The 18,410-nt window shown below is 34.9% G+C and overlaps 3 protein-coding genes and 1 non-coding gene across 4 annotated transcripts; 1 reads left to right on the top strand and 3 right to left on the bottom strand.

The window, feature by feature from the left end:
* The first annotated feature begins 3,332 nt into the window (after nucleotides 1-3,332).
* LOC106392281 (alpha-L-fucosidase 3) lies at nucleotides 3,333-6,445 on the top strand. Its single transcript, XM_013833095.3, has 4 exons — nucleotides 3,333-3,693; nucleotides 3,782-3,991; nucleotides 5,560-5,732; nucleotides 5,825-6,445. Exons 1-4 carry the CDS (start codon nucleotides 3,471-3,473, stop codon nucleotides 6,335-6,337), a joined length of 1,119 nt encoding a protein of 372 aa, XP_013688549.2. The 5' UTR covers nucleotides 3,333-3,470; the 3' UTR covers nucleotides 6,338-6,445.
* Nucleotides 6,420-8,066, bottom strand: LOC106392261 (probable protein phosphatase 2C 14). Its single transcript, XM_013833073.3, has 4 exons — nucleotides 7,658-8,066; nucleotides 7,425-7,586; nucleotides 7,179-7,349; nucleotides 6,420-7,111 (listed from the first exon to the last, which is right to left on the bottom strand). The coding sequence occupies exons 1-4, from the start codon at nucleotides 7,913-7,915 to the stop codon at nucleotides 6,542-6,544; spliced, it is 1,161 nt and encodes a 386-aa protein (XP_013688527.2). The 5' UTR covers nucleotides 7,916-8,066; the 3' UTR covers nucleotides 6,420-6,541.
* A 6,794-nt stretch (nucleotides 8,067-14,860) lies between these two features.
* LOC106392272 (sufE-like protein 2, chloroplastic) lies at nucleotides 14,861-16,002 on the bottom strand. The gene has a single exon (XM_013833083.3). It carries the CDS (start codon nucleotides 15,797-15,799, stop codon nucleotides 14,984-14,986), a length of 816 nt encoding a protein of 271 aa, XP_013688537.2. The 5' UTR covers nucleotides 15,800-16,002; the 3' UTR covers nucleotides 14,861-14,983.
* A 1,806-nt stretch (nucleotides 16,003-17,808) lies between these two features.
* LOC125589416 lies at nucleotides 17,809-17,926 on the bottom strand. Its single transcript, XR_007325613.1, has one exon. It is a non-coding gene; the product is annotated as a 5S ribosomal RNA (ribosomal RNA).
* Between the last annotated feature and the right edge of the window lie 484 nt (nucleotides 17,927-18,410).

Below are 18,410 nucleotides of genomic sequence, written 5' to 3'. Positions count from 1 at the left end.
GATGTAAACAAAATCTACTAAAATTAAATTTTCAAATTGCAACTTTTGGCATTATCTTTGTTGCCAAAAAAAATATCAAGTTGCAAATTACTAGAAAGCCTGGGTTGGGAGGTCTCCAATAATCACGCCAGATCTTTTACTATTTTAGAAGATAAGATTTTGATAGAAGAAAAGAAACCAACAAATCCAGATACGTTGTAAATAGTTAATGAAATTATTTATTTCTAACCTTGTATGAATTTGTTGAATAAAAACTATATATTTCGGCTTTGTATTAATAGAGCTTTAGACTTTATGATACTATATATCTATACTAATAAAGTTGATTAGCCTTTCTTTTCAATGCATCATCTCAACAAAGGATATTCCAAAACTTGACACATGTACACTTCTCTTTAACAATCTCGAGGTGTTCTTTCGCTTTCTTTCACGATTTATTTTTACGTTTTTATATTTAAAGCACCTTCAATGAAAGAAAAAGTGTTTTATCCATTGGAGTTCTAAAGATTCATATGTGTATAAATATATGTTGTATATGTGTACGTAGGTGTGGATTCATTATTTTGTGGAAAACCTGCTCTTAAGATTCTTAAAATAATGAACTCCACACCTTCATATACATATACAACGTATACTTATATATATATATATGAATCTTTAGAACTCTAATGGATAGAATTTCTATTAAAGATGCTCTTAAGTTTTAAGGCGCATTCTAAAATTGGCATCATTTCTAACTTCCCGTCTTCGCTCGCTATACCTTCCATCATACCCTAAATATCACCTCCCAAAAACTACCGTTACTATTAGAATTATTATTAAGCTCACAGCAACGAACCAAATAAAGGTACGCAAGGATGATGAATGGTCCTTTCTTACTCTTCTTTTTCATAGTTTTCCATATCTTTTTTATCTACTTTCTTCTATGGTCATCTCAAGATAGAGCTTCCGTTTCTGTCATCATCATCAGCTCTATTCGTGTGTTATACTTTAGTGGATCGTAGGAATTTTTTATGGGGGATGATGAGTACTTATATGTATATCTGGTTGTGTTTTAGAATTGATCTGATAAGTAAGTGACGTTTCCGATTCTTGGATTTTTCACTAACAAGTTTATGGAGTGGTGAATGCGAAAAAACAAGTTCTAACAGAGATGATGCATCATCTGACTCCGGAGATCATTGAGTATGGGAAGAAGAAGCTTTACAAAAGTGAGGGTGTTGAACTTCAAGGAATTTCAAGAGTTCAAGCATGTCGGTGATGATTCCCCTACCATTAGTCCCTCATATCATTGGTGCAAAGATAGTATGAATATATAAATTACATGTATTTTTGCAAGCTAGAGATTAATCTTAAGAAAGACTGATTAAGAAATAATTTTGTTTTGTGGATCAGGTGGGCATGGATCTGGATGGAGTCAAGTTCCAGGAGATGATCCAGAAGTGCAACATGTTTGCTGATGATGCTGTTAAGACCGTACAGCAACGTAACATGGTTGTTATCATGATGTAAAGACCATCCAACAGGTATCTTAATTCTTAATCATTGTTCCCTTATGAACTTCAAGATTTGTACCTGCTAGCACTGAGATGCGGTCAGTTCACTCATATTCAACCCCAATCTGAAGTTTACTACTAATCTGCACACTGATTTTAGTACATCACTAATCAGTGTTCGACAACGTGTTTGCAAAAATTCATCTTATCAAAGACGTTAAGAAACAATTGGATCCAAATCGGTGTACTTACTTGGTGACTGAAAAATTTACTAGTCAATGAAAAAATTTAATCGGTGTACAATGCATCTAATATAATTTTATGACATTTTATAATTTTTATAGTCATAATCTATTTTAATAAATTAAATTATTATATAAAATTAAATATGATAATATGATAATAAAAATAGAATAAACCTATTTTATTTTCATTTTATGCATTCATTAGACTGAAAATAAATTAACTATCATCCACTGTCAAATTTTTTAAGAATAATTAAATTATATGATAAATTTGTACAAAAATAGAATAGTTAACATAATTAAAAATTTAACATTTATAACTATATAATCTAAAAGAATAAAAGAAGAAATTAGATTTTGTTAAAAGAATCTTGCATTTTTTAATGCGGGTCATATTCTTAGATTTTAATCTAGTTAAAAAGATAAATGTTAATATTATGTTGAATTAATATTTTAGCAGTTAGATAATACAAATAAAATAAAATAAAAATTTGTAACAAGTAATACGTTTTATTTTCCATTCAAATACGAAACGCAGGCATGCACTCTACGTCTATACACCAGAAGCAAGTACCATTAGCCTTCAGTTTTCACATTCAACATCTACAAATTGTATCTGGCAAAACAAACTAAAGATGGTGCTTCTATTTGTTAATACATACATACATATAATAAACAGTGTTGTTCAAGTCCGCGTTACAAAGTCTAACCTATATTGTTGTCACAGGTGCATAGCTACTTATTTACGTTACAACACCAAGTCTATCCAGGCCCGGCTCAAACTTTCTAATGGTCCGGTGCCAAAAAAAAAATTTCCAATAATTGTTAAAAAATTTTGAGCCTTTTTTTCTGAATTAAGGGCCTTAAAACCACCTAATTTTTTTGAAAAATTTGTTGGGTCATGTGCTTTTGCTCCACCAGCACTACGTTAGAGCCGGGCATGAGTTTACCTATATGTATATTTGACTCTTTGGGTTATGTACATATTAAGTTGTTATTACACACTGAATCACTACTAAATAGCAAAATAGACTTTATACATTGGTTTCACCACACAAAGGCAAGCAAAACAATCGAGGCTAAGAGACGAAAAATGAAATCTACGCTTTCATTGGCTTCAGATACTGCTGCCGTGAAGGTAGGGATCCAGAGCTCTACGATAGTACCACCAGCTACTAGGGCTGTATAGGTATGAGAGGTGATACAACCTGATCATGCATCCCTATAACTTTCTAGGAGCTACTGTTTAACCCGTCACAAAGTTCCATGCCATATTATCTTCAAACATGTTCTCCGACATGAGCTCCAAATGGTGTTAGCGAATACATTTGCGTCTGCATAGATGTAACACCTTTATGGTAAGAAGCATTAAGGTGACTTTTGACCACCATCAGTTTTGTATTAACCCCGTTTCATACATAAAAGGATATGAATTTAATAGCAGCAGAAGATAGGTTTTTGATCTCGTTTACCATTAGCGCATATCAGGGTCATCATTAATCTGTTTCCCAACTTTCATTTTCTCTTTGGTGGGGTAGTATGTTTTTTTCAAATTTCATATATTTTTTGTTTGTATCTCCAACTCTATTATTTGTCATTTCAAAAAAAAAACTCTATTATTTCTTTTAGAGGATAAAGTCCTCTGACTGAGTTGGATGCTTGAAGCTAGCTATCTTATCTTACCTTTCTTAGCATCCTTCATTACCTCTTATTCTTCTTCGTTACCAATATGAAGTCAATCATATATTCATTGTTTGCTCTCTCTTTACTTTCACTATCATCAGCCCATGCTCAATGCCATTTCCCAGCGATCTTCAACTTCGGCGACTCTAACTCCGACACCGGCGGTCTCTCTGCCGCTTTTGGCCAGGTAGGTCCTCCTCACGGCATTTCCTTCCCCGGCTCACCCGCCGGGAGGTACTGTGACGGTCGCCTCGTCATTGACTTCATAGGTAATATTAACTAAAATATACTCTTATCAAACTTCATTCCTTTGCGTTAGCGTTATAGTGATTATTTGTTTTTCTCTTTTTGACGCAGCGGAGAGTTTTGGATTACCGTATCTAAGCCCGTTCCTAGACTCGGTCGGTTCAAACTTCAGCTATGGCGCTAACTTTGCGACGGCGGGATCTCCCATCAGAGCTGTCAACACCACTTTTCGTCGAACTGGATACAGTCCATTTTCACTCGATGTTCAGGCCGTACAATTCTCCAACTTCCACAACAGATCCCAAACAGTTCGCAGTCGTGGTACGACCCTCTCACTCACTCATTGTATCTATGAGATAAGATCGAGATAACGTGTTTAATTGATATGTTACATGAGTTACATAGTATATCGTCCAGTATGAATTAGAGGGTGGGTATTGACCCAAAAAAAAAAAGAGGGTGGGCAAACAAACCAGAACCTAAAATTTGAACGAACCAAACCAAAAATATGAATCCAAACTGAATGACAAAAATACCCAAAAGGATCTTATTCTGCACTATTTCAGATTTTAGGTTTTACTCGAAACCTAAAGATATTCAAATATCATAATGAGTATCTAAAACTAGTATATAAACCTAATAAGTAACTCGTAGGGTTGGACAAATAAATTGAATCCAAAAATTTGAACTGAACCCGATCAGATAAAAATAAACTCAAACCATTCCGAACCTGACATAATATTGAATGAGTTTTGTTCTATGGTATTTTAGATTATGGGTTTTACCCGAAGCCAAATGATATCTGGAAAATCCAAAAATTTTAAAATCCCAAAGAGAATTTGTACCAAATCCGGTTCCAGTCCCTAATATATATATATATATATCCAAAATATACTTAGATATTACTGGGTATGTAAAATATTTTAATTATCTATTACATGAATAATTAACTCAATACTTAGTTTAATATGTATTTTTGGTATTTAGTCAATATATATTGATGTTTTTTATGTTTTGACAAGCATTTGTAGTTCAATAATACATATGTTCGCTTTTGAAATTTAAACATTGTTCTTTAAAAAAAAAGTTTAAATAATGTCTCCTGTGTTTACATAGTTACTAATTGTTAATTGTAATTTGTTTACGTTTTCATCAAGGTTCTAAAAATCGGTCTAGGCGGTGCCTAGGCCCCCGCCTAGACGGCAACGCGGTCATATCCGAAACGATTTTCTTAAAATCTGATTTATACCTATTTATACGATTCAAATTGGTTTAAACTATTCTAAATCGATTAAAATCGGTTTAAATCGATTTAAATTTGTCTAATATTATTACAAATCAACAAATTTGTCTAATTTCTTATATTTTGTATATCTAATTTCCATAATTCTTCATAATAATTTTATAATTGAACATAAAAACTAAAATATGTCATATAAATGTATAATATAAATAAAATAAATCAAGAATTTGCTAACGCTTAGGCTAGATTTCGAATAATCCGACTAGTCGCTAGTTTTCTATAAAGCGCCTAGTAACCGCCTAGCGAATTTTAGAACATTGTGTTTCATTATGTATGATTTTCGTTTATGCAATGCTTTGGCGTTGTTGTCATGTATAGTTCGAGGATGGTAATGTATGGTTGATATATATTTAAGCTTTAAGGGAATTTTAATTTTAAAATATTTGTAGATAACAAGTCTCAAATCCGATTCGAATCAACAGAACTCCACACCAATCCGATATTGATGCATAAATATCCGAATACTCACACTCCTAAACCAAATAAATTAACTTAAAGGTTCGGGTGGTCAAAAATAGCGTTTTCATACTATATAAAGGGTGAAAAATTGTTTTATCATTCACCACGTCGTCAAAATGTCTCACAGGAGGAATTTATGCGAAGATGCTGCCTGAAGCCAACAGTTTCTCTAAGGCGTTGTACACTATTGACATCGGACAAAACGATCTCACCGCTGGTTACTTCGCCAAAAAGACCGTACAAGAAATTGGAACCACCGATGTTCCTGAGCTCATCAGCCAGTTCAAGACTGCTGTCACTGTCAGTTTCTCTGTTTTATTCTCTGTTCTATTTCATGTTTTTGCTTAAAGGTGGTTATCGTAGCTTTGTAGTTTCTTTTCTTTGGGTAACAGAATATATACAAAGAAGGAGGGAGATACTTCTGGATTCACAACACAGGACCCATCGGTTGTTTAGCGTATGTGATCGAGTGGTTTCCTCTCCCAGAATCAGACTTTGACGCACACGGATGCGCCTCTCCCTTGAACCATTTGGCTCAACAGTTCAACGACGCCTTGTCACAAGCCGTGACCGAGCTTCGAGCTTCTTTGTCTGAAGCTGCCATTACTTACGTAGATGTATACTCTATCAAATACGAGTTGTTCGCTCACGCGCAGGAACATGGGTTCAGTAAGTCGTTGGTTTCTTGTTGTGGCTATGGAGGGAAATACAATTACAACAGGAAGACTGGGTGTGGGAAGAAGATTATTGTGGATGGCAAAGAGGTTTTAATTGGCAAATCGTGCGATGAGCCTGACAAGGCTATCGTGTGGGACGGTATACACTTCACTCAGGCTGCTAATAAAATTATATTCGATAAGATCGCAACTGGGCTGAGCATGGCCTGTCACAAGCAGTTACTATAAAAATAAACTCAGAGAAATTTTAGAAAAGCTTCACTTGTTCTTGTAACTGCTATGTTTTGGCTGTCGTTTTGAACTTTTAAGATTGGCAATAAGGTTTTTGGTGAGATAGGTTCATAATAGTCAACAAGAATTTACAATAATAATCAAAGGATATGAAACAACATAGAATACAAAGCATAGGTATGTTAAGGGTGATGAGGCTGTTCAGCATTTGTAGTGGTTGAGATCTACAATCACCACTGTGATATCATCCATACTACCTCTACTCACTGCCAGGTTCACAAGCTCTTTGGAAGCTTCCTTGGCCCAAGAAGACTCAGACTTCATCTTTATCCGCTTCAACACTGTGATCTTCCGTGCCTTCGAAGGTGGACTCCCCATTTCATGGTAGTAGGGTGACTCATTCTCCGAGTGGTAAGGAGATTGAACTGGAAACAACTCCTTTTGTTGCTTAACAAGCGAAACTCGCCGAAGTTTTGAAGATGGACTTACATTGACCAGCCCTTTGATCAAACCCTCGTCCTCGGTTTCTCTAGGTGTCTTTCTCTGAGCTTGAACGCTCAGTACAGTGTCAACTGCTTCTTGGTTACTAACCACATCCCAAAGTCCATCAGAAGCTAAGACAAGAAACTCCATATCTTGTTCCAACTCTACTATTCTTGTCTCCGGTTCAGCAACCACCCATTTCTTCAAGTGTGCATCCCCAATGCTTCTGGAGATAGCTAGTATTCCATGAACTCGCCACGCCCCTCGATGGAACTCCACATAACCTCCCTATAGAAGCAAAAAAAAAACATCAAATCTACTCTCTCTCAAAGCAAACTTCTTCACAAAAACTTACCTGATTCTCAATTCTTTTGCGCTCATCGTCTCTTCCAGCTCTGTGATCAGTTGTTAGAGCCTCAGCTACTCCTCCACGGCAAAGAACAGCTCTACAATCTCCCAAATTAGAGACAATCATCTCCTGGTTTTGTATCAAAGCTGTAACACAGCAGGCACCACTCACTACACCCTACATTAAGTTGTTAACTTGTTACCTCTAAGTTCAAGTAGATTGTAGTTTTTAACTTGTTACCATTACTCATACCTCTTCTAGGAAATCAAGATCAGTCCTCAAATAAGCAGCTTTAAAGGCTTCTTCTTTCTCATTGCAACCCTTCAGCATCTCAAGAACATTCTTGTGCAGATTCTCAGCTACAAAGTCTGCAGCTTTACAACCTCCATGGCCATCATAAACTCCAAAGAAGCTCTGCCCACCAAAAACACCATCAACCCAAAACATCTCCCACAAGTAAATTCAAAGTGAAAGAAAAACATTACAGTGTCTGAGCTTCCGACAGAACAAGGAGCAACTCTGTGACTGTCTTCCATGAACTTCTTCTTCCCCTTCCTGGAGACAACGCCGAACCCGTTTCCTCCGGAGCACACGGCGTCGTTTTGGTGAGCAGAGTCTCTGAATCTGAGGTCATCAGATTGAATTTCTTGGAGGATGTTGGGGATTTCGATCTGGGGAGGTCTCTTTCTCTTCAAAGACGGAAGCTTTGGGACGGAGAAAGGGGTGCTTAGTCTAGTTTCCATGGCAGAAGAAAGAGTCGCCCGTTTGTTGTTCTTCTTCTGTGCTTATTAGTGTGTAAACGTATATTGTGAAAGAGTGAGCAACGGCTACAAAATGTGGGGCGGAAAAAGTCAGTGGTAAAGTCAATGGACGCCTTTAGGGTTTTGGCTCGGTCAAATACGAAGAAAAGTTCATTTTCAAACGTTCAAATCACTTCAATTTGTGATAACAAAACAACTTGCTGTATATTGTTGTTTCAACAAAAGAAAAACAACTTGTATATTGCAAATTTTGTAACCGAACACACACACATATATAGAATTCTTTTTAAATGTATTACACAAATAATAAAAATATTTAAATAAATTATACTTCCTCCGTTTTTTAATATAAGTCAGTTTTAGAATTGTGCACATAGATAAATTATTAATTTTTTATATTTTCTAAACAAAAACATCATTAATTATTTATCTAACAACAAATCAACCAATAATAAAAGGAAAATTAGGTGAGATGACACTACAAAAAAGTATAATTGATTGAGTAGCCAATTATCCTAACTTTTCACTGTTTCACATGTCTTTTATATAATATTGCTGTATTACCCCTGCTTGAAACCGGAGAAACCTGCTAGAAAAAAATAAAATTAAAAATTACTATTTTGCAAAAATATGTCGTGTCTCTTCCAGATTCACACCCATTTGAATAGTTTCACTCCAGATTCTCTCCACCGCGTTTTCTCTGATTACAATCCCTTGCTGATTCGCATTCACATTCCAATTTGTGTTGATCCTTGCCGAAAAGACCTGTGTAGTGGCGATCACCTCCATCTATGCAAACGGCACCATCTTCCGTCACCACCGTATGTTCTTCTCTTCTATTTACTGTATCAACAACAAAATCTGTCTCTCTGATACGGTTATATGTATCATCTCCACTGATGTTGCGAGATACAGTTACATTTTTTCGCCGAGGATGAAGTTGATCGGAGAAGATAAACAGTGTCTGTTTATTTTGTTCTATTATATTCGCATATGGAATAGAAATGTAAAACAATATGTGTTATGTTTGTTCTATTCTATTCGCATATGGAATAGAAATGTAAAACAATATGTGTTATGTTTGTTCTATTCCTGTTATGAAATGCGATAAATTCTGCTACTCTTCTATTTTATCATGTTCCATCCCATTTGATGATTACTAAAGAGTGTTTTATTTTGTTAAGAAATATAGTTTTTGAACAAGTAAATATCGTGCTATGATCTAGATTGTGTAGTTTAATATTACATAATATAATTTAATTTTACATAATATATGTAATTTTTTAGACTTTTATTTGGGTTTAGGATTTATATTTGGGTTTAAGGTTTATATTTTGGTTTAGGGTTTAGTGAATATAATTTAGGGTTTAGTATTTAGAAGGTGAGGGGATATGGTTGGGGGATCAGCATTAACTTCTTCCATGAAACCATAGATATTTCATCATTTTGTTCCATTCGGGTTTAGTTTATGAAAGATTGGGGTTGACATTGGATTAGGGTTTATATTTCCGTGTAGGGTTTATATTTAGGGTTTAGGGATTAAAGTTTAGGGTATAGTTGGGTACAGTTGGGTCACATTAACCTTTTCCATGAAATCATAGATATTTCATAATTTCACCAATATATATCATGCTATTTATTTTGTTACATTTTATTTGGGTTTATGGTTTATATTTGAGTTTAGGGATTAGTGAATATAGTTTAGGGTTTAGTATTTAGAAGATGAGGAGGTATAGTTGGGATCAACATCAACTCCTTCTACGAAATTATAGACATTTCATAATTTTACCAATATATACCATATTATTTATTTTGTTTCATTCTATTTGGGTTTAGAATTTATATTTGGGTTTAGAATTTATATTTGGGTTTAGAGTTATGTATTTGAGTTTAGGGTTTATTGATTAAGGTTTAGGGTTTAGTATTAAGGGGTTGGGGTGGGATTTGGATAATGTTTAGTATATATGGGTTAGATTTGGGATAATGTTTAGTATTAGAGTATGTGAGTGAGGTTAGAAATCTGTTTTATTTCGGTGATGTGGAATAGAACACTGAAACATATGTATGTGGTCATAAATATGTGACGTGGTTCCTTATATTCACTCAGATGTGATTTAAATATTAGCCATACCTTAATTTGTTTACGTCATCTAACTTTCTATCTTTCACCGGTTACTTGCACCAACCAAGGTATTACCGGATCAAATGGGTCTTAAATGTTAGTTACCCAATTACGTCAAAATCAATGCCATTCTCTTAATTTCACTTCAAATTTTGGCTATTTGGCTAATTGACCCATAATAAAATAGAAGATATATTATCATTTGTCATATAATATTAAATGTTAATAAATTTTACATAGAAAATCGAAAACGTCATATAATCCGGAACAAATTTTTTTTCTAAAACGACTTATATTAAAAAATGTAGGAAGTATATATTAGATATGTAAGATAATATTTTTTAAAGATTATTGTTTGTTTCAAAATATTCGTAGTTTCATATTTTTTAAGAACTAAAAATTACAACTGTTTGACTAACATAACTGAATTAGGAAAATTTTTGAACTAATGAGAAATTAAAAGTAAAAATAACAGCAAGCACAATATGAGAAATAAGAAATAACAATTTTTCTAAACTATAAAAAGACGTTATGAACAAGAGGATTAGTGTTTGACAAAAAAAAAAAAAAACAAGAGGATTAGTTATCATTGCTGCGGAAATATTCAAGAAATAGTTGTTTAAAAAGGTATTCAAGGTTACATTAGCTTGATCTGCTTTAGATTTGAAACTTGAAAGAAGTCCTTAACAAATCTTTCACTTTTGAACACTTAAACGGTAGAAACTAGGCCTGCGACTTCGGTTAACCGAAGTTTTTAAAAACAATTCTGAAATAAACCGAATAAAATTTCGGTTCGGTTCGGTTGTCGGTTTATTTCGGTTTTCAATTTTATTTCCGAAATTAACCGAATTTTTAAATTTTCGGTTAATTTTGGTATAATTTTCCCAAAATATTCGGATATTTTCGGTTATATTCGGTTATTTTTGGGTTATTCGGTTATTTTCGGTTCGGGTTTTCGGTTATTTTTGGATATTTTCGGTTATTTTCGGTTTTTAAATTTTTTTTTGTTTTTTTGAAAATCAAAAACTGAACTGAACCGAACCAAAAACCGAATTAATTTTCAAAACCATACCAAACGGAACCGAATTAAAAACCGAACCGAACCGAAAACCGAAAAAAACCGGTTCACCGGTTCGGTCCGGTTCGGACAAAAATCCGAGGCCTAGTAGAAACAGAGTTAATGATATAATTTTACTCGCTTAGTAATATTGATTTTTCACTAAAGGGGTGTTAGTGAGACTTAGATTTTTATAGAGTTTGTTGATTTTAAAAATTGAGAGATTTGTTGAATTTGGAGAGAGTTGCAGAGACTTTTGTATATTGTGAAAATCTATGAAAATAAATAATATAATGATTCTAAGAATTCAAAGGAAACATGTAGTATTTTTGAAATCTTGTTTTGTGAGTTAATATGTTAAGAATTCAATTCTCAATAACAATTACTTTAATAGATTTGTAGAATCATTAAAATCTAAACTATTTGAATAACAAATAATTTTCTATGGAATTATAGAATCATCAAACCAATAACACTAAATTTTTATGAGAATGTGAGAATCTATAAACTAATAATACTAGACTTAAAATTTTTAAGACTAGTTATAAATCCAATTAGGTAATTAATATGTACTACTATTGAAATTTCATAATTTTTATTTTTATATCTATAGATATTCGAAATCTTACTGCATTCATTCTAAAATGGACCACAAAATATTTTTCACATATCAATGTATCAGAAAGTAATTAATGGAGATATACATGTAATATATAAGTTTACCCATTACTTCTAAATATACCAAATAACTAAAAAAATTCTTTTCAAATGATACTTGGGCTTCTTCACCAGAGCGGAAAGCACAATTTCATCTTCTCTTCTTGGTCTATTCAGTTCAGTAATAATAATAGCTGAATAAAAATGGTTAACCTGCATGTGATAAATCATATTCACAACTTCGGATCTATTACCCAAAAGAGCTCCTTAAGGTTATTATTACCAATTGTATTCAGCTTTATATATTAATTATCCACAACTTTATTTTTCATGTTTGTTTAATCAACTTCATTGTGTTGTAGATGATAGTGTCTAAGTGGCTTAATCGATTCGCCGAAGACGGAAGACGGGAAGAGTCACCGTAAAGTAGGGATTTACTGGAGAGATTTTACGGGAACGACAGAAGAGCTAGTTGACAGAAACAAGATACAGTCTCCTGTTCCTCTGCAGAATCGGAATACAGAGCAATGAGTTTTGCGGTAAAAGAAGTTGAGTGGTTGGTTAATCTTCTGGCTGAGTTTGGATGTCCTCAACATCAGTCTGTTGCTTTCTACTTCGACTCAACTGCTGCAATTCATATTGCCAATAACCCTGTATTTCATGAGAGAACGAAACATCTTGAACGTGACTGTCACAAGGTTCGTGACAAAGTCATTGCAGGTTTGATCAAAACTCTTCATGTGCGTACGATGGATCAGCTCGCCGATGTGTTCACAAAAGCTCTACATCCGGGTCACTTTCATTCCATTATCAGCAAGATGTCATTACTTTCAATATACATGCCATCTTGAGGGGGGCTATTGGAGTATAAGTATGAAGTCGGTTTAGATTGGTTATGTTGTTAATTCATTTCCGGTTTAAGACCGTTGATTCGGTTTACTTTGTTCTATAAAAGTCAAACCTTGTAACTGAATCTGTAACAGAAAATGAATGAAGATTACTTTTTCATTCGATCACTCTCTAAACAGTAATAGTCTCCGCATAACAACCCTTCAAAGAGATTAAGACGATCCCCAACACACTTGAGAAAAAAAAAAATAAGATTCCCATGCTTTTTTGTTTGGGAAATTTAGCAAACTTGGCAACAAACTGGCTTTCTCCTTTACGTCTGACAATTGCGATATGTCGTGTTAACTAAAGGTTAGAAAGAAGCACGAGGCTTGGTTCTTGTTTTCTCTGAATCCAGTAATGTATTCGTTGAGAGAATCTGTGATTATTATAGGAAGCTCGTTAAGTTCGGAGCTAGTGACATCAACAGCAAGTTATTTGGATAAACCATAGTAATTTTGGATAAATATTTTGTTAACCGGTTATCTTCTTGTTGGAAATTTAGTTGTCTATTTTACTTAAATTGTTAGAATACAGTTGTTGCTTGCAGACTCATGTTAACTGCGACCAATAGATTTGGAGGAACAAACAAAATGAATCGTTATTGGTGTGAGCAGACAAATTAAATAAGATGATGAGAAGGTCGGTGAAACTCATTACTGAAGAACACAAATGTAGAAATTCAATTGTTACCGGTGGAGCAGCCAAAGATGATGTTGACTGGATGTGTGAAGAGGCAAGAGGAGAGCAATGCAACGTAAAACCTGCAAACCTTCAAGCACCAAAGAATTTGTTGTACCTAGTGCTGAAAATGAAAACCGTATCAGCTACATACATGTCCATTATTAATTGTATACATTCAATTGAAAGTTTCATTTCTAGTTTCCCAATACCAAATAAAATGGGATATCAGTTCTAAACTTGAATGAATGAAAGACGAGGTTGCTAGTATCATCACAGAGATACTCGCTAAATTTTGTATTTACCATTATTAATAATGTGAGATTTTATCCCACTATCCACAGTCTACCACCAATTTAATATATAATAATAACCATCAATAAGACATTTAGCTGATAATCACGTGTAAAACTATCCAAAAAGTTAAATAAATTATACGTGTAATTTCAGATTTCACTATAATTCACAAAAGCAGTTACTAATAGCTATCCAAATTGTTAATAATCGTCAATGATGCGGTTAGCTGCAAGTCATATTACATAACCTGATATATAACAATTTTTTTGCTAATGAAAACAATTTTAACACAAAAAGTAAAGATGAGTTAAAGAGCACTTTTAATTGTCTATGTAATCCATGATAGATTTTCCATGACACCGTAACTTTTACTATGTGCATCAAAATTGTTTAGTGTTCTATGTGGACGCCATTAGGCGAACACACTTGTATGAGTTGTTCATATGGACGAAATTTGGTGGACAGATCCTATATGAGTTATCAAGTAATCTAACAATTATAAGGAAACAAAGATTGAAAACTTAAAAGTGGGAAGAAAATTTAGAATGAGCAAACAAAAGTATTTTAAAAGGATGAGGCTTTGGGGATCACCGCCATATCATCTGGAACAGAAAAAGAATCTGATAGATTAGATCTATATGCTTGAGGAAGTCACGAAATTCAACACCTGCTCATAAGCAGGAACTCATGAGTCCATATAAACATATCACACCAACAAGACATCAGTACAAAAAAAGCGTATATTAGTTTGTGAGATTCAATGGGAAGTGGGAACATCTTAATTTACTTCATAAGCTCTCTTCATACCAAATTCATCATACTATTTCCATGAAACTGTAGTCAATACTAAGTTTCAACAACACAATAAGCAGAAATGAAAAACAAGCCTATCAGAAAAAGAAAAATCTCAAATATTAATGGAGCTTGATGCTCATGATCAAAATAATAATGTCATGAAAAAGAGAAATCAAACCAACAGGAACCTCATCTCCGCAGAAACCCTACTAATTTTCTACGCATTTGTTCATCTCCAAATCGTATAGAGAGAAGCCATCAATTAAAAAAAAACAATTATTGTTCATTTTGTCCTCTTATCTTTGGTAATTTTGATAAAGAATTATTTAAAAGAAAACTTAAATCCGAATCAAAATTTCATCTATTCCATTTTATTTTGCATCCATAATCAAAACAGGTACCAAAAATAAAACTTATCAAGAAGTTGAAATTCGTAATACTTTGGTATATGCATATAGATAACTAAACTTAAAATTTACAGAATACAGAAACACAAACTTTTAATTTATGTTTCAGAAGGCTTTACAACAATCCACAGAAAACACCAAAACATTCATATAGTGAAATCATAATACAAAGGAAGAAGCGAAATGGAATATTCATGCTGACCCTCGGAAGATTCCATGTAACTTCTTCCATTAGCATAACCAAACAAAAGATCATGCTGATGGGGTGGTGCTCTGCCTCTTCCTGAGTGCCCCACGTCAGCATCAACAACAAGAGCCATGGTCCGTTTTTGCATACTCATCAACACGTTGTGCCACGTGTTAACCCGTGATTGAGCCTTCCCGTGAACACCGACGTTCATCTCCGCCAAGTCCTCGCCTCTCACGTTCATCACTTCCTCTGGTTTAGCACCGTCGAGGATCCAGATAAGACAAGAACAGAACCCTTTCGAGATCTCTGAATCGCTGTCTGCTCTAAACCTCATCCTACCTAACTCGTCCATCTTGATGTCTAACCATACCTGAGTCGTGCATCCCGGGACTCTGTTCTCCGGGACACGAGCCGAGTCGTCGAGTGGAGCTAGATCCATCGCGTAGTTCAAGAGACGTTTGACTCGGTCGATTGGTTCGGTTAAGGACCGGAACTCGGATACAAGGAGACGAAGCATGTCGTCGGCCGATGTTGTTCTTGTTGTTGTTGCCAGGGGTGCTTCAACGGAAGCCGTCGCGAAAGAAACGGGAAACTCGTGGTTTGGTTTCGATTTGTAACCGAAGTTAAGATTGATGTTAGAATCTTGCATGCATCTGATCCTTTTAGGGAGTTTAGGAGAAGATTTAGGGGCAGAGAAAGCTTTTAAAGTTGTTCTTGGAGTAGAAATGAGAGGAGGAGAAGCAAAGACTTTCAACGGCGATGAAGTGTTCATGTTCCGTGACAGGAGGGATCGAGAAAAGATGGAAGGCAAGAGTTAGGAAAAGATGAGGAGGAGGGAGAGAGATACTTAAAGATGATCAGAGGAAATCTTTTTGAACTACGCGACGGAGACAGGATAAAGATTAGAGAGTATGGAGTTTTTTTTTTTCTATAGAACGCGCCAAAACTAGTGTTCTCTGTTATTTGTTTCTAAATGTGTTATAAATGGAGTAATAGTGAACCAATTAAATACACTACTTTTTTAAGCCTCAATTCTACTTTGACGACAAAAAAAAATGCAAAATAGTGACGTTTTTTTGGCAATAATTGGCATAATTCTTCTAGAAACTTATTTCAAAAACTCATCGCAGAGTGTTTACAAAAGTATAGAGCTTTCCATAACGCGCCAAAACTGTATGGATTTCTCTTTTTAGTTTTTTTTTGCTAAAAAAATAAATATTCATTAAGGAAAATGAAAATCATACAAGATTACAAGTTGTTTAAGTCCAAAAAAATAGAAAAAGACTTAAAAGAACAATACATTAGAACTAACAATTGGAGGAATAATTTTAGTGCTAAAATATCTGATCTACAACCATCACACCAAAGTGAATAATAACTCTGACGACGCCAATTCACATGAATCCTAGACTCCCGACGACACTTCAAGGTATGGCTCCCGACGATGCTTTAAGTACAATCAAGTCTAGAGACTGAAAAGACTCATCACCCGAACTCAGCAGAGACTGACAACACCTATCCTAGCACGAACCCAACAAAGACCGACGATGCTTCATGACACGAACCTAACGAGATTTTAAGACATTCAAATTCATGATCCGAACCGTGTACGAGTAACCCAACTCGACACTACCAAGACAACTAAAGCTAAAACAACGGAAAAAGAGATAGCCGCAACAACAATCGACAGGTCAACAACCCTGAAAGCGAAAAGAAAAATACCAAAGCTACCATATCATGGTCAAGCGACCGGAACAATAGAACCGGGATGCTGCGGTCTAACGGCAGCGGTCCACAAGAAAATCTGGAACCTATTGACCACCACAAGCTCATGGAAATCTTGGCTGCAGTTGTATCCGAAAACCGGATAGATAGTTCTGAAGCTTCCCAGCACTCAAGCTTCACTTAAGACCTGCAGTAAAACGAAACCAGAGAGAAGGCGCAACCTGAAACAGAGCAGTTGCCCATACCAGAGAGCGAAAAAGATAGGGCCAACATCCAGGTTAGCGACTGGTACGCCACAGATGCCACCTCAGCCAAGCATAAAGGAAACCAACAAGTGCAAAGACCAGAGAGAAGGAAGAGACACACGAGACCACCTACTCGCTGCGCACCACGCCGGAGAAGAAAACGCTGATGCCTATCCTGACCGAAGAGAAGAAGAGAAACTCCACCAAAACACCAAGGGGAGGCTACGAGATCTACAACTCACCACGGCCCAACAAACAGGAGAACTGAGACTCCACACCACGTGAACCCTCAGGAGACCATGAGAGTTAAAAAGCTAAACCAACCATGCGCTGGTCTCAAAGGCGGAGGAGAGCAGAAACAGATCTGAAAATTCACCACCACCGTAATCCCTAAAAGCCGGCCCTACCACACACAGACCACTGACGAGACTCGCTGACGCTCCAATAGAGAACATGAGCCACCGGATCCAGACCTATGGCACCGAGATCTAGGTCATAATCCGGGGCAAGCCAACCACCATATAGAAGCCGAGCATATCGAACCACTGAGGGAAGGAGGGCAGAGGAAAGATAAGAGAAAGGAAGAAGGATCGAGGCCTCCGGCACCAGCGAAGGAGCCAGCCACCGGGGACAGCAGCGCACAAAATTTTGTTTCTTTTTTTTTTTTAGAGAGAGAAAATGTCTTTTGAATTTGTTTACAGTTTTTATTTTCAAAAGTTATTAAAACGCATCGAACTCTGGGCTATGCGCTTTAAGTCAACTTCTGAAACCACTAGACTATTGTAATCTAGTGAAGAATTGAAAAATAAAAAGGGTGCAACACGAGGACTTCTCGGAAGGTCACCCATCATAGTACTAATCTCGCTCAAGCACGCTTAACTTCGGAGTTCTGATGGATCTGGTGCATTAGTGCTGGTATGACCGCACCCATCTTTTCTTTTTAGTTTTTACTAAAACCTTTTCGCTATTCCTATTGACAGAAAATGTTTCACATTTAAGAGTTTTAACTTCTTTTAACATTTGTTTTATTACCTAATATAAAGAGAAATTGCCAAAATACCACATTTATAATATCATTTTTCATGTTTACACTAAACATTTTTTACTCTCACTTTTAATGAATGGTAAAATACATTTATAAACTCTAAAGTTAACTAATCTAAACTTAGGATTTAGAGTTGAAGGGATAGGATTTTTGGAATGTGAAATTTAGCATTCTAATAAATATATAAATAAATACTTAAAATATATATATTTAAAAAAAAATAGTTTCAAAAATAACTTTTGATTTTCAAAAAGAAATTTTGAAAAAACATTCGAAAAAAATTTAAAAAGAAATTATAAAAAAATTTGAATTTGAAACAGTATATTTTTTATTTATTTAAATAATTATTTATTATATATATAAGACAA

Source organism: Brassica napus, chromosome A2 (genome assembly GCF_020379485.1).
Source record: "Brassica napus cultivar Da-Ae chromosome A2, Da-Ae, whole genome shotgun sequence".
NCBI lineage: Eukaryota > Viridiplantae > Streptophyta > Magnoliopsida > Brassicales > Brassicaceae > Brassica > Brassica napus.
This window is presented reverse-complemented; position numbering and strand designations above follow the sequence as displayed.

Coding starts and splice junctions, on each gene's coding strand:
- LOC106392281 (XM_013833095.3), top strand. CDS start 3,471: ATGAAGTCAATCATATATTCATTGTTTGCTCTCTCTTTACTTTCACTA. Junction 3,992..5,559: donor CCAAACAGTTCGCAGTCGTG/GTACGACCCTCT, acceptor AATGTCTCACAG/GAGGAATTTATGCGAAGATG. Junction 5,733..5,824: donor AGTTCAAGACTGCTGTCACT/GTCAGTTTCTCT, acceptor TTTGGGTAACAG/AATATATACAAAGAAGGAGG.
- LOC106392261 (XM_013833073.3), bottom strand. CDS start 7,915: ATGGAAACTAGACTAAGCACCCCTTTCTCCGTCCCAAAGCTTCCGTCT. Junction 7,350..7,424: donor ATCTTGATTTCCTAGAAGAG/GTATGAGTAATG, acceptor AACTTAATGTAG/GGTGTAGTGAGTGGTGCCTG. Junction 7,112..7,178: donor GCAAAAGAATTGAGAATCAG/GTAAGTTTTTGT, acceptor TTGCTTCTATAG/GGAGGTTATGTGGAGTTCCA.
- LOC106392272 (XM_013833083.3), bottom strand. CDS start 15,799: ATGAACACTTCATCGCCGTTGAAAGTCTTTGCTTCTCCTCCTCTCATT.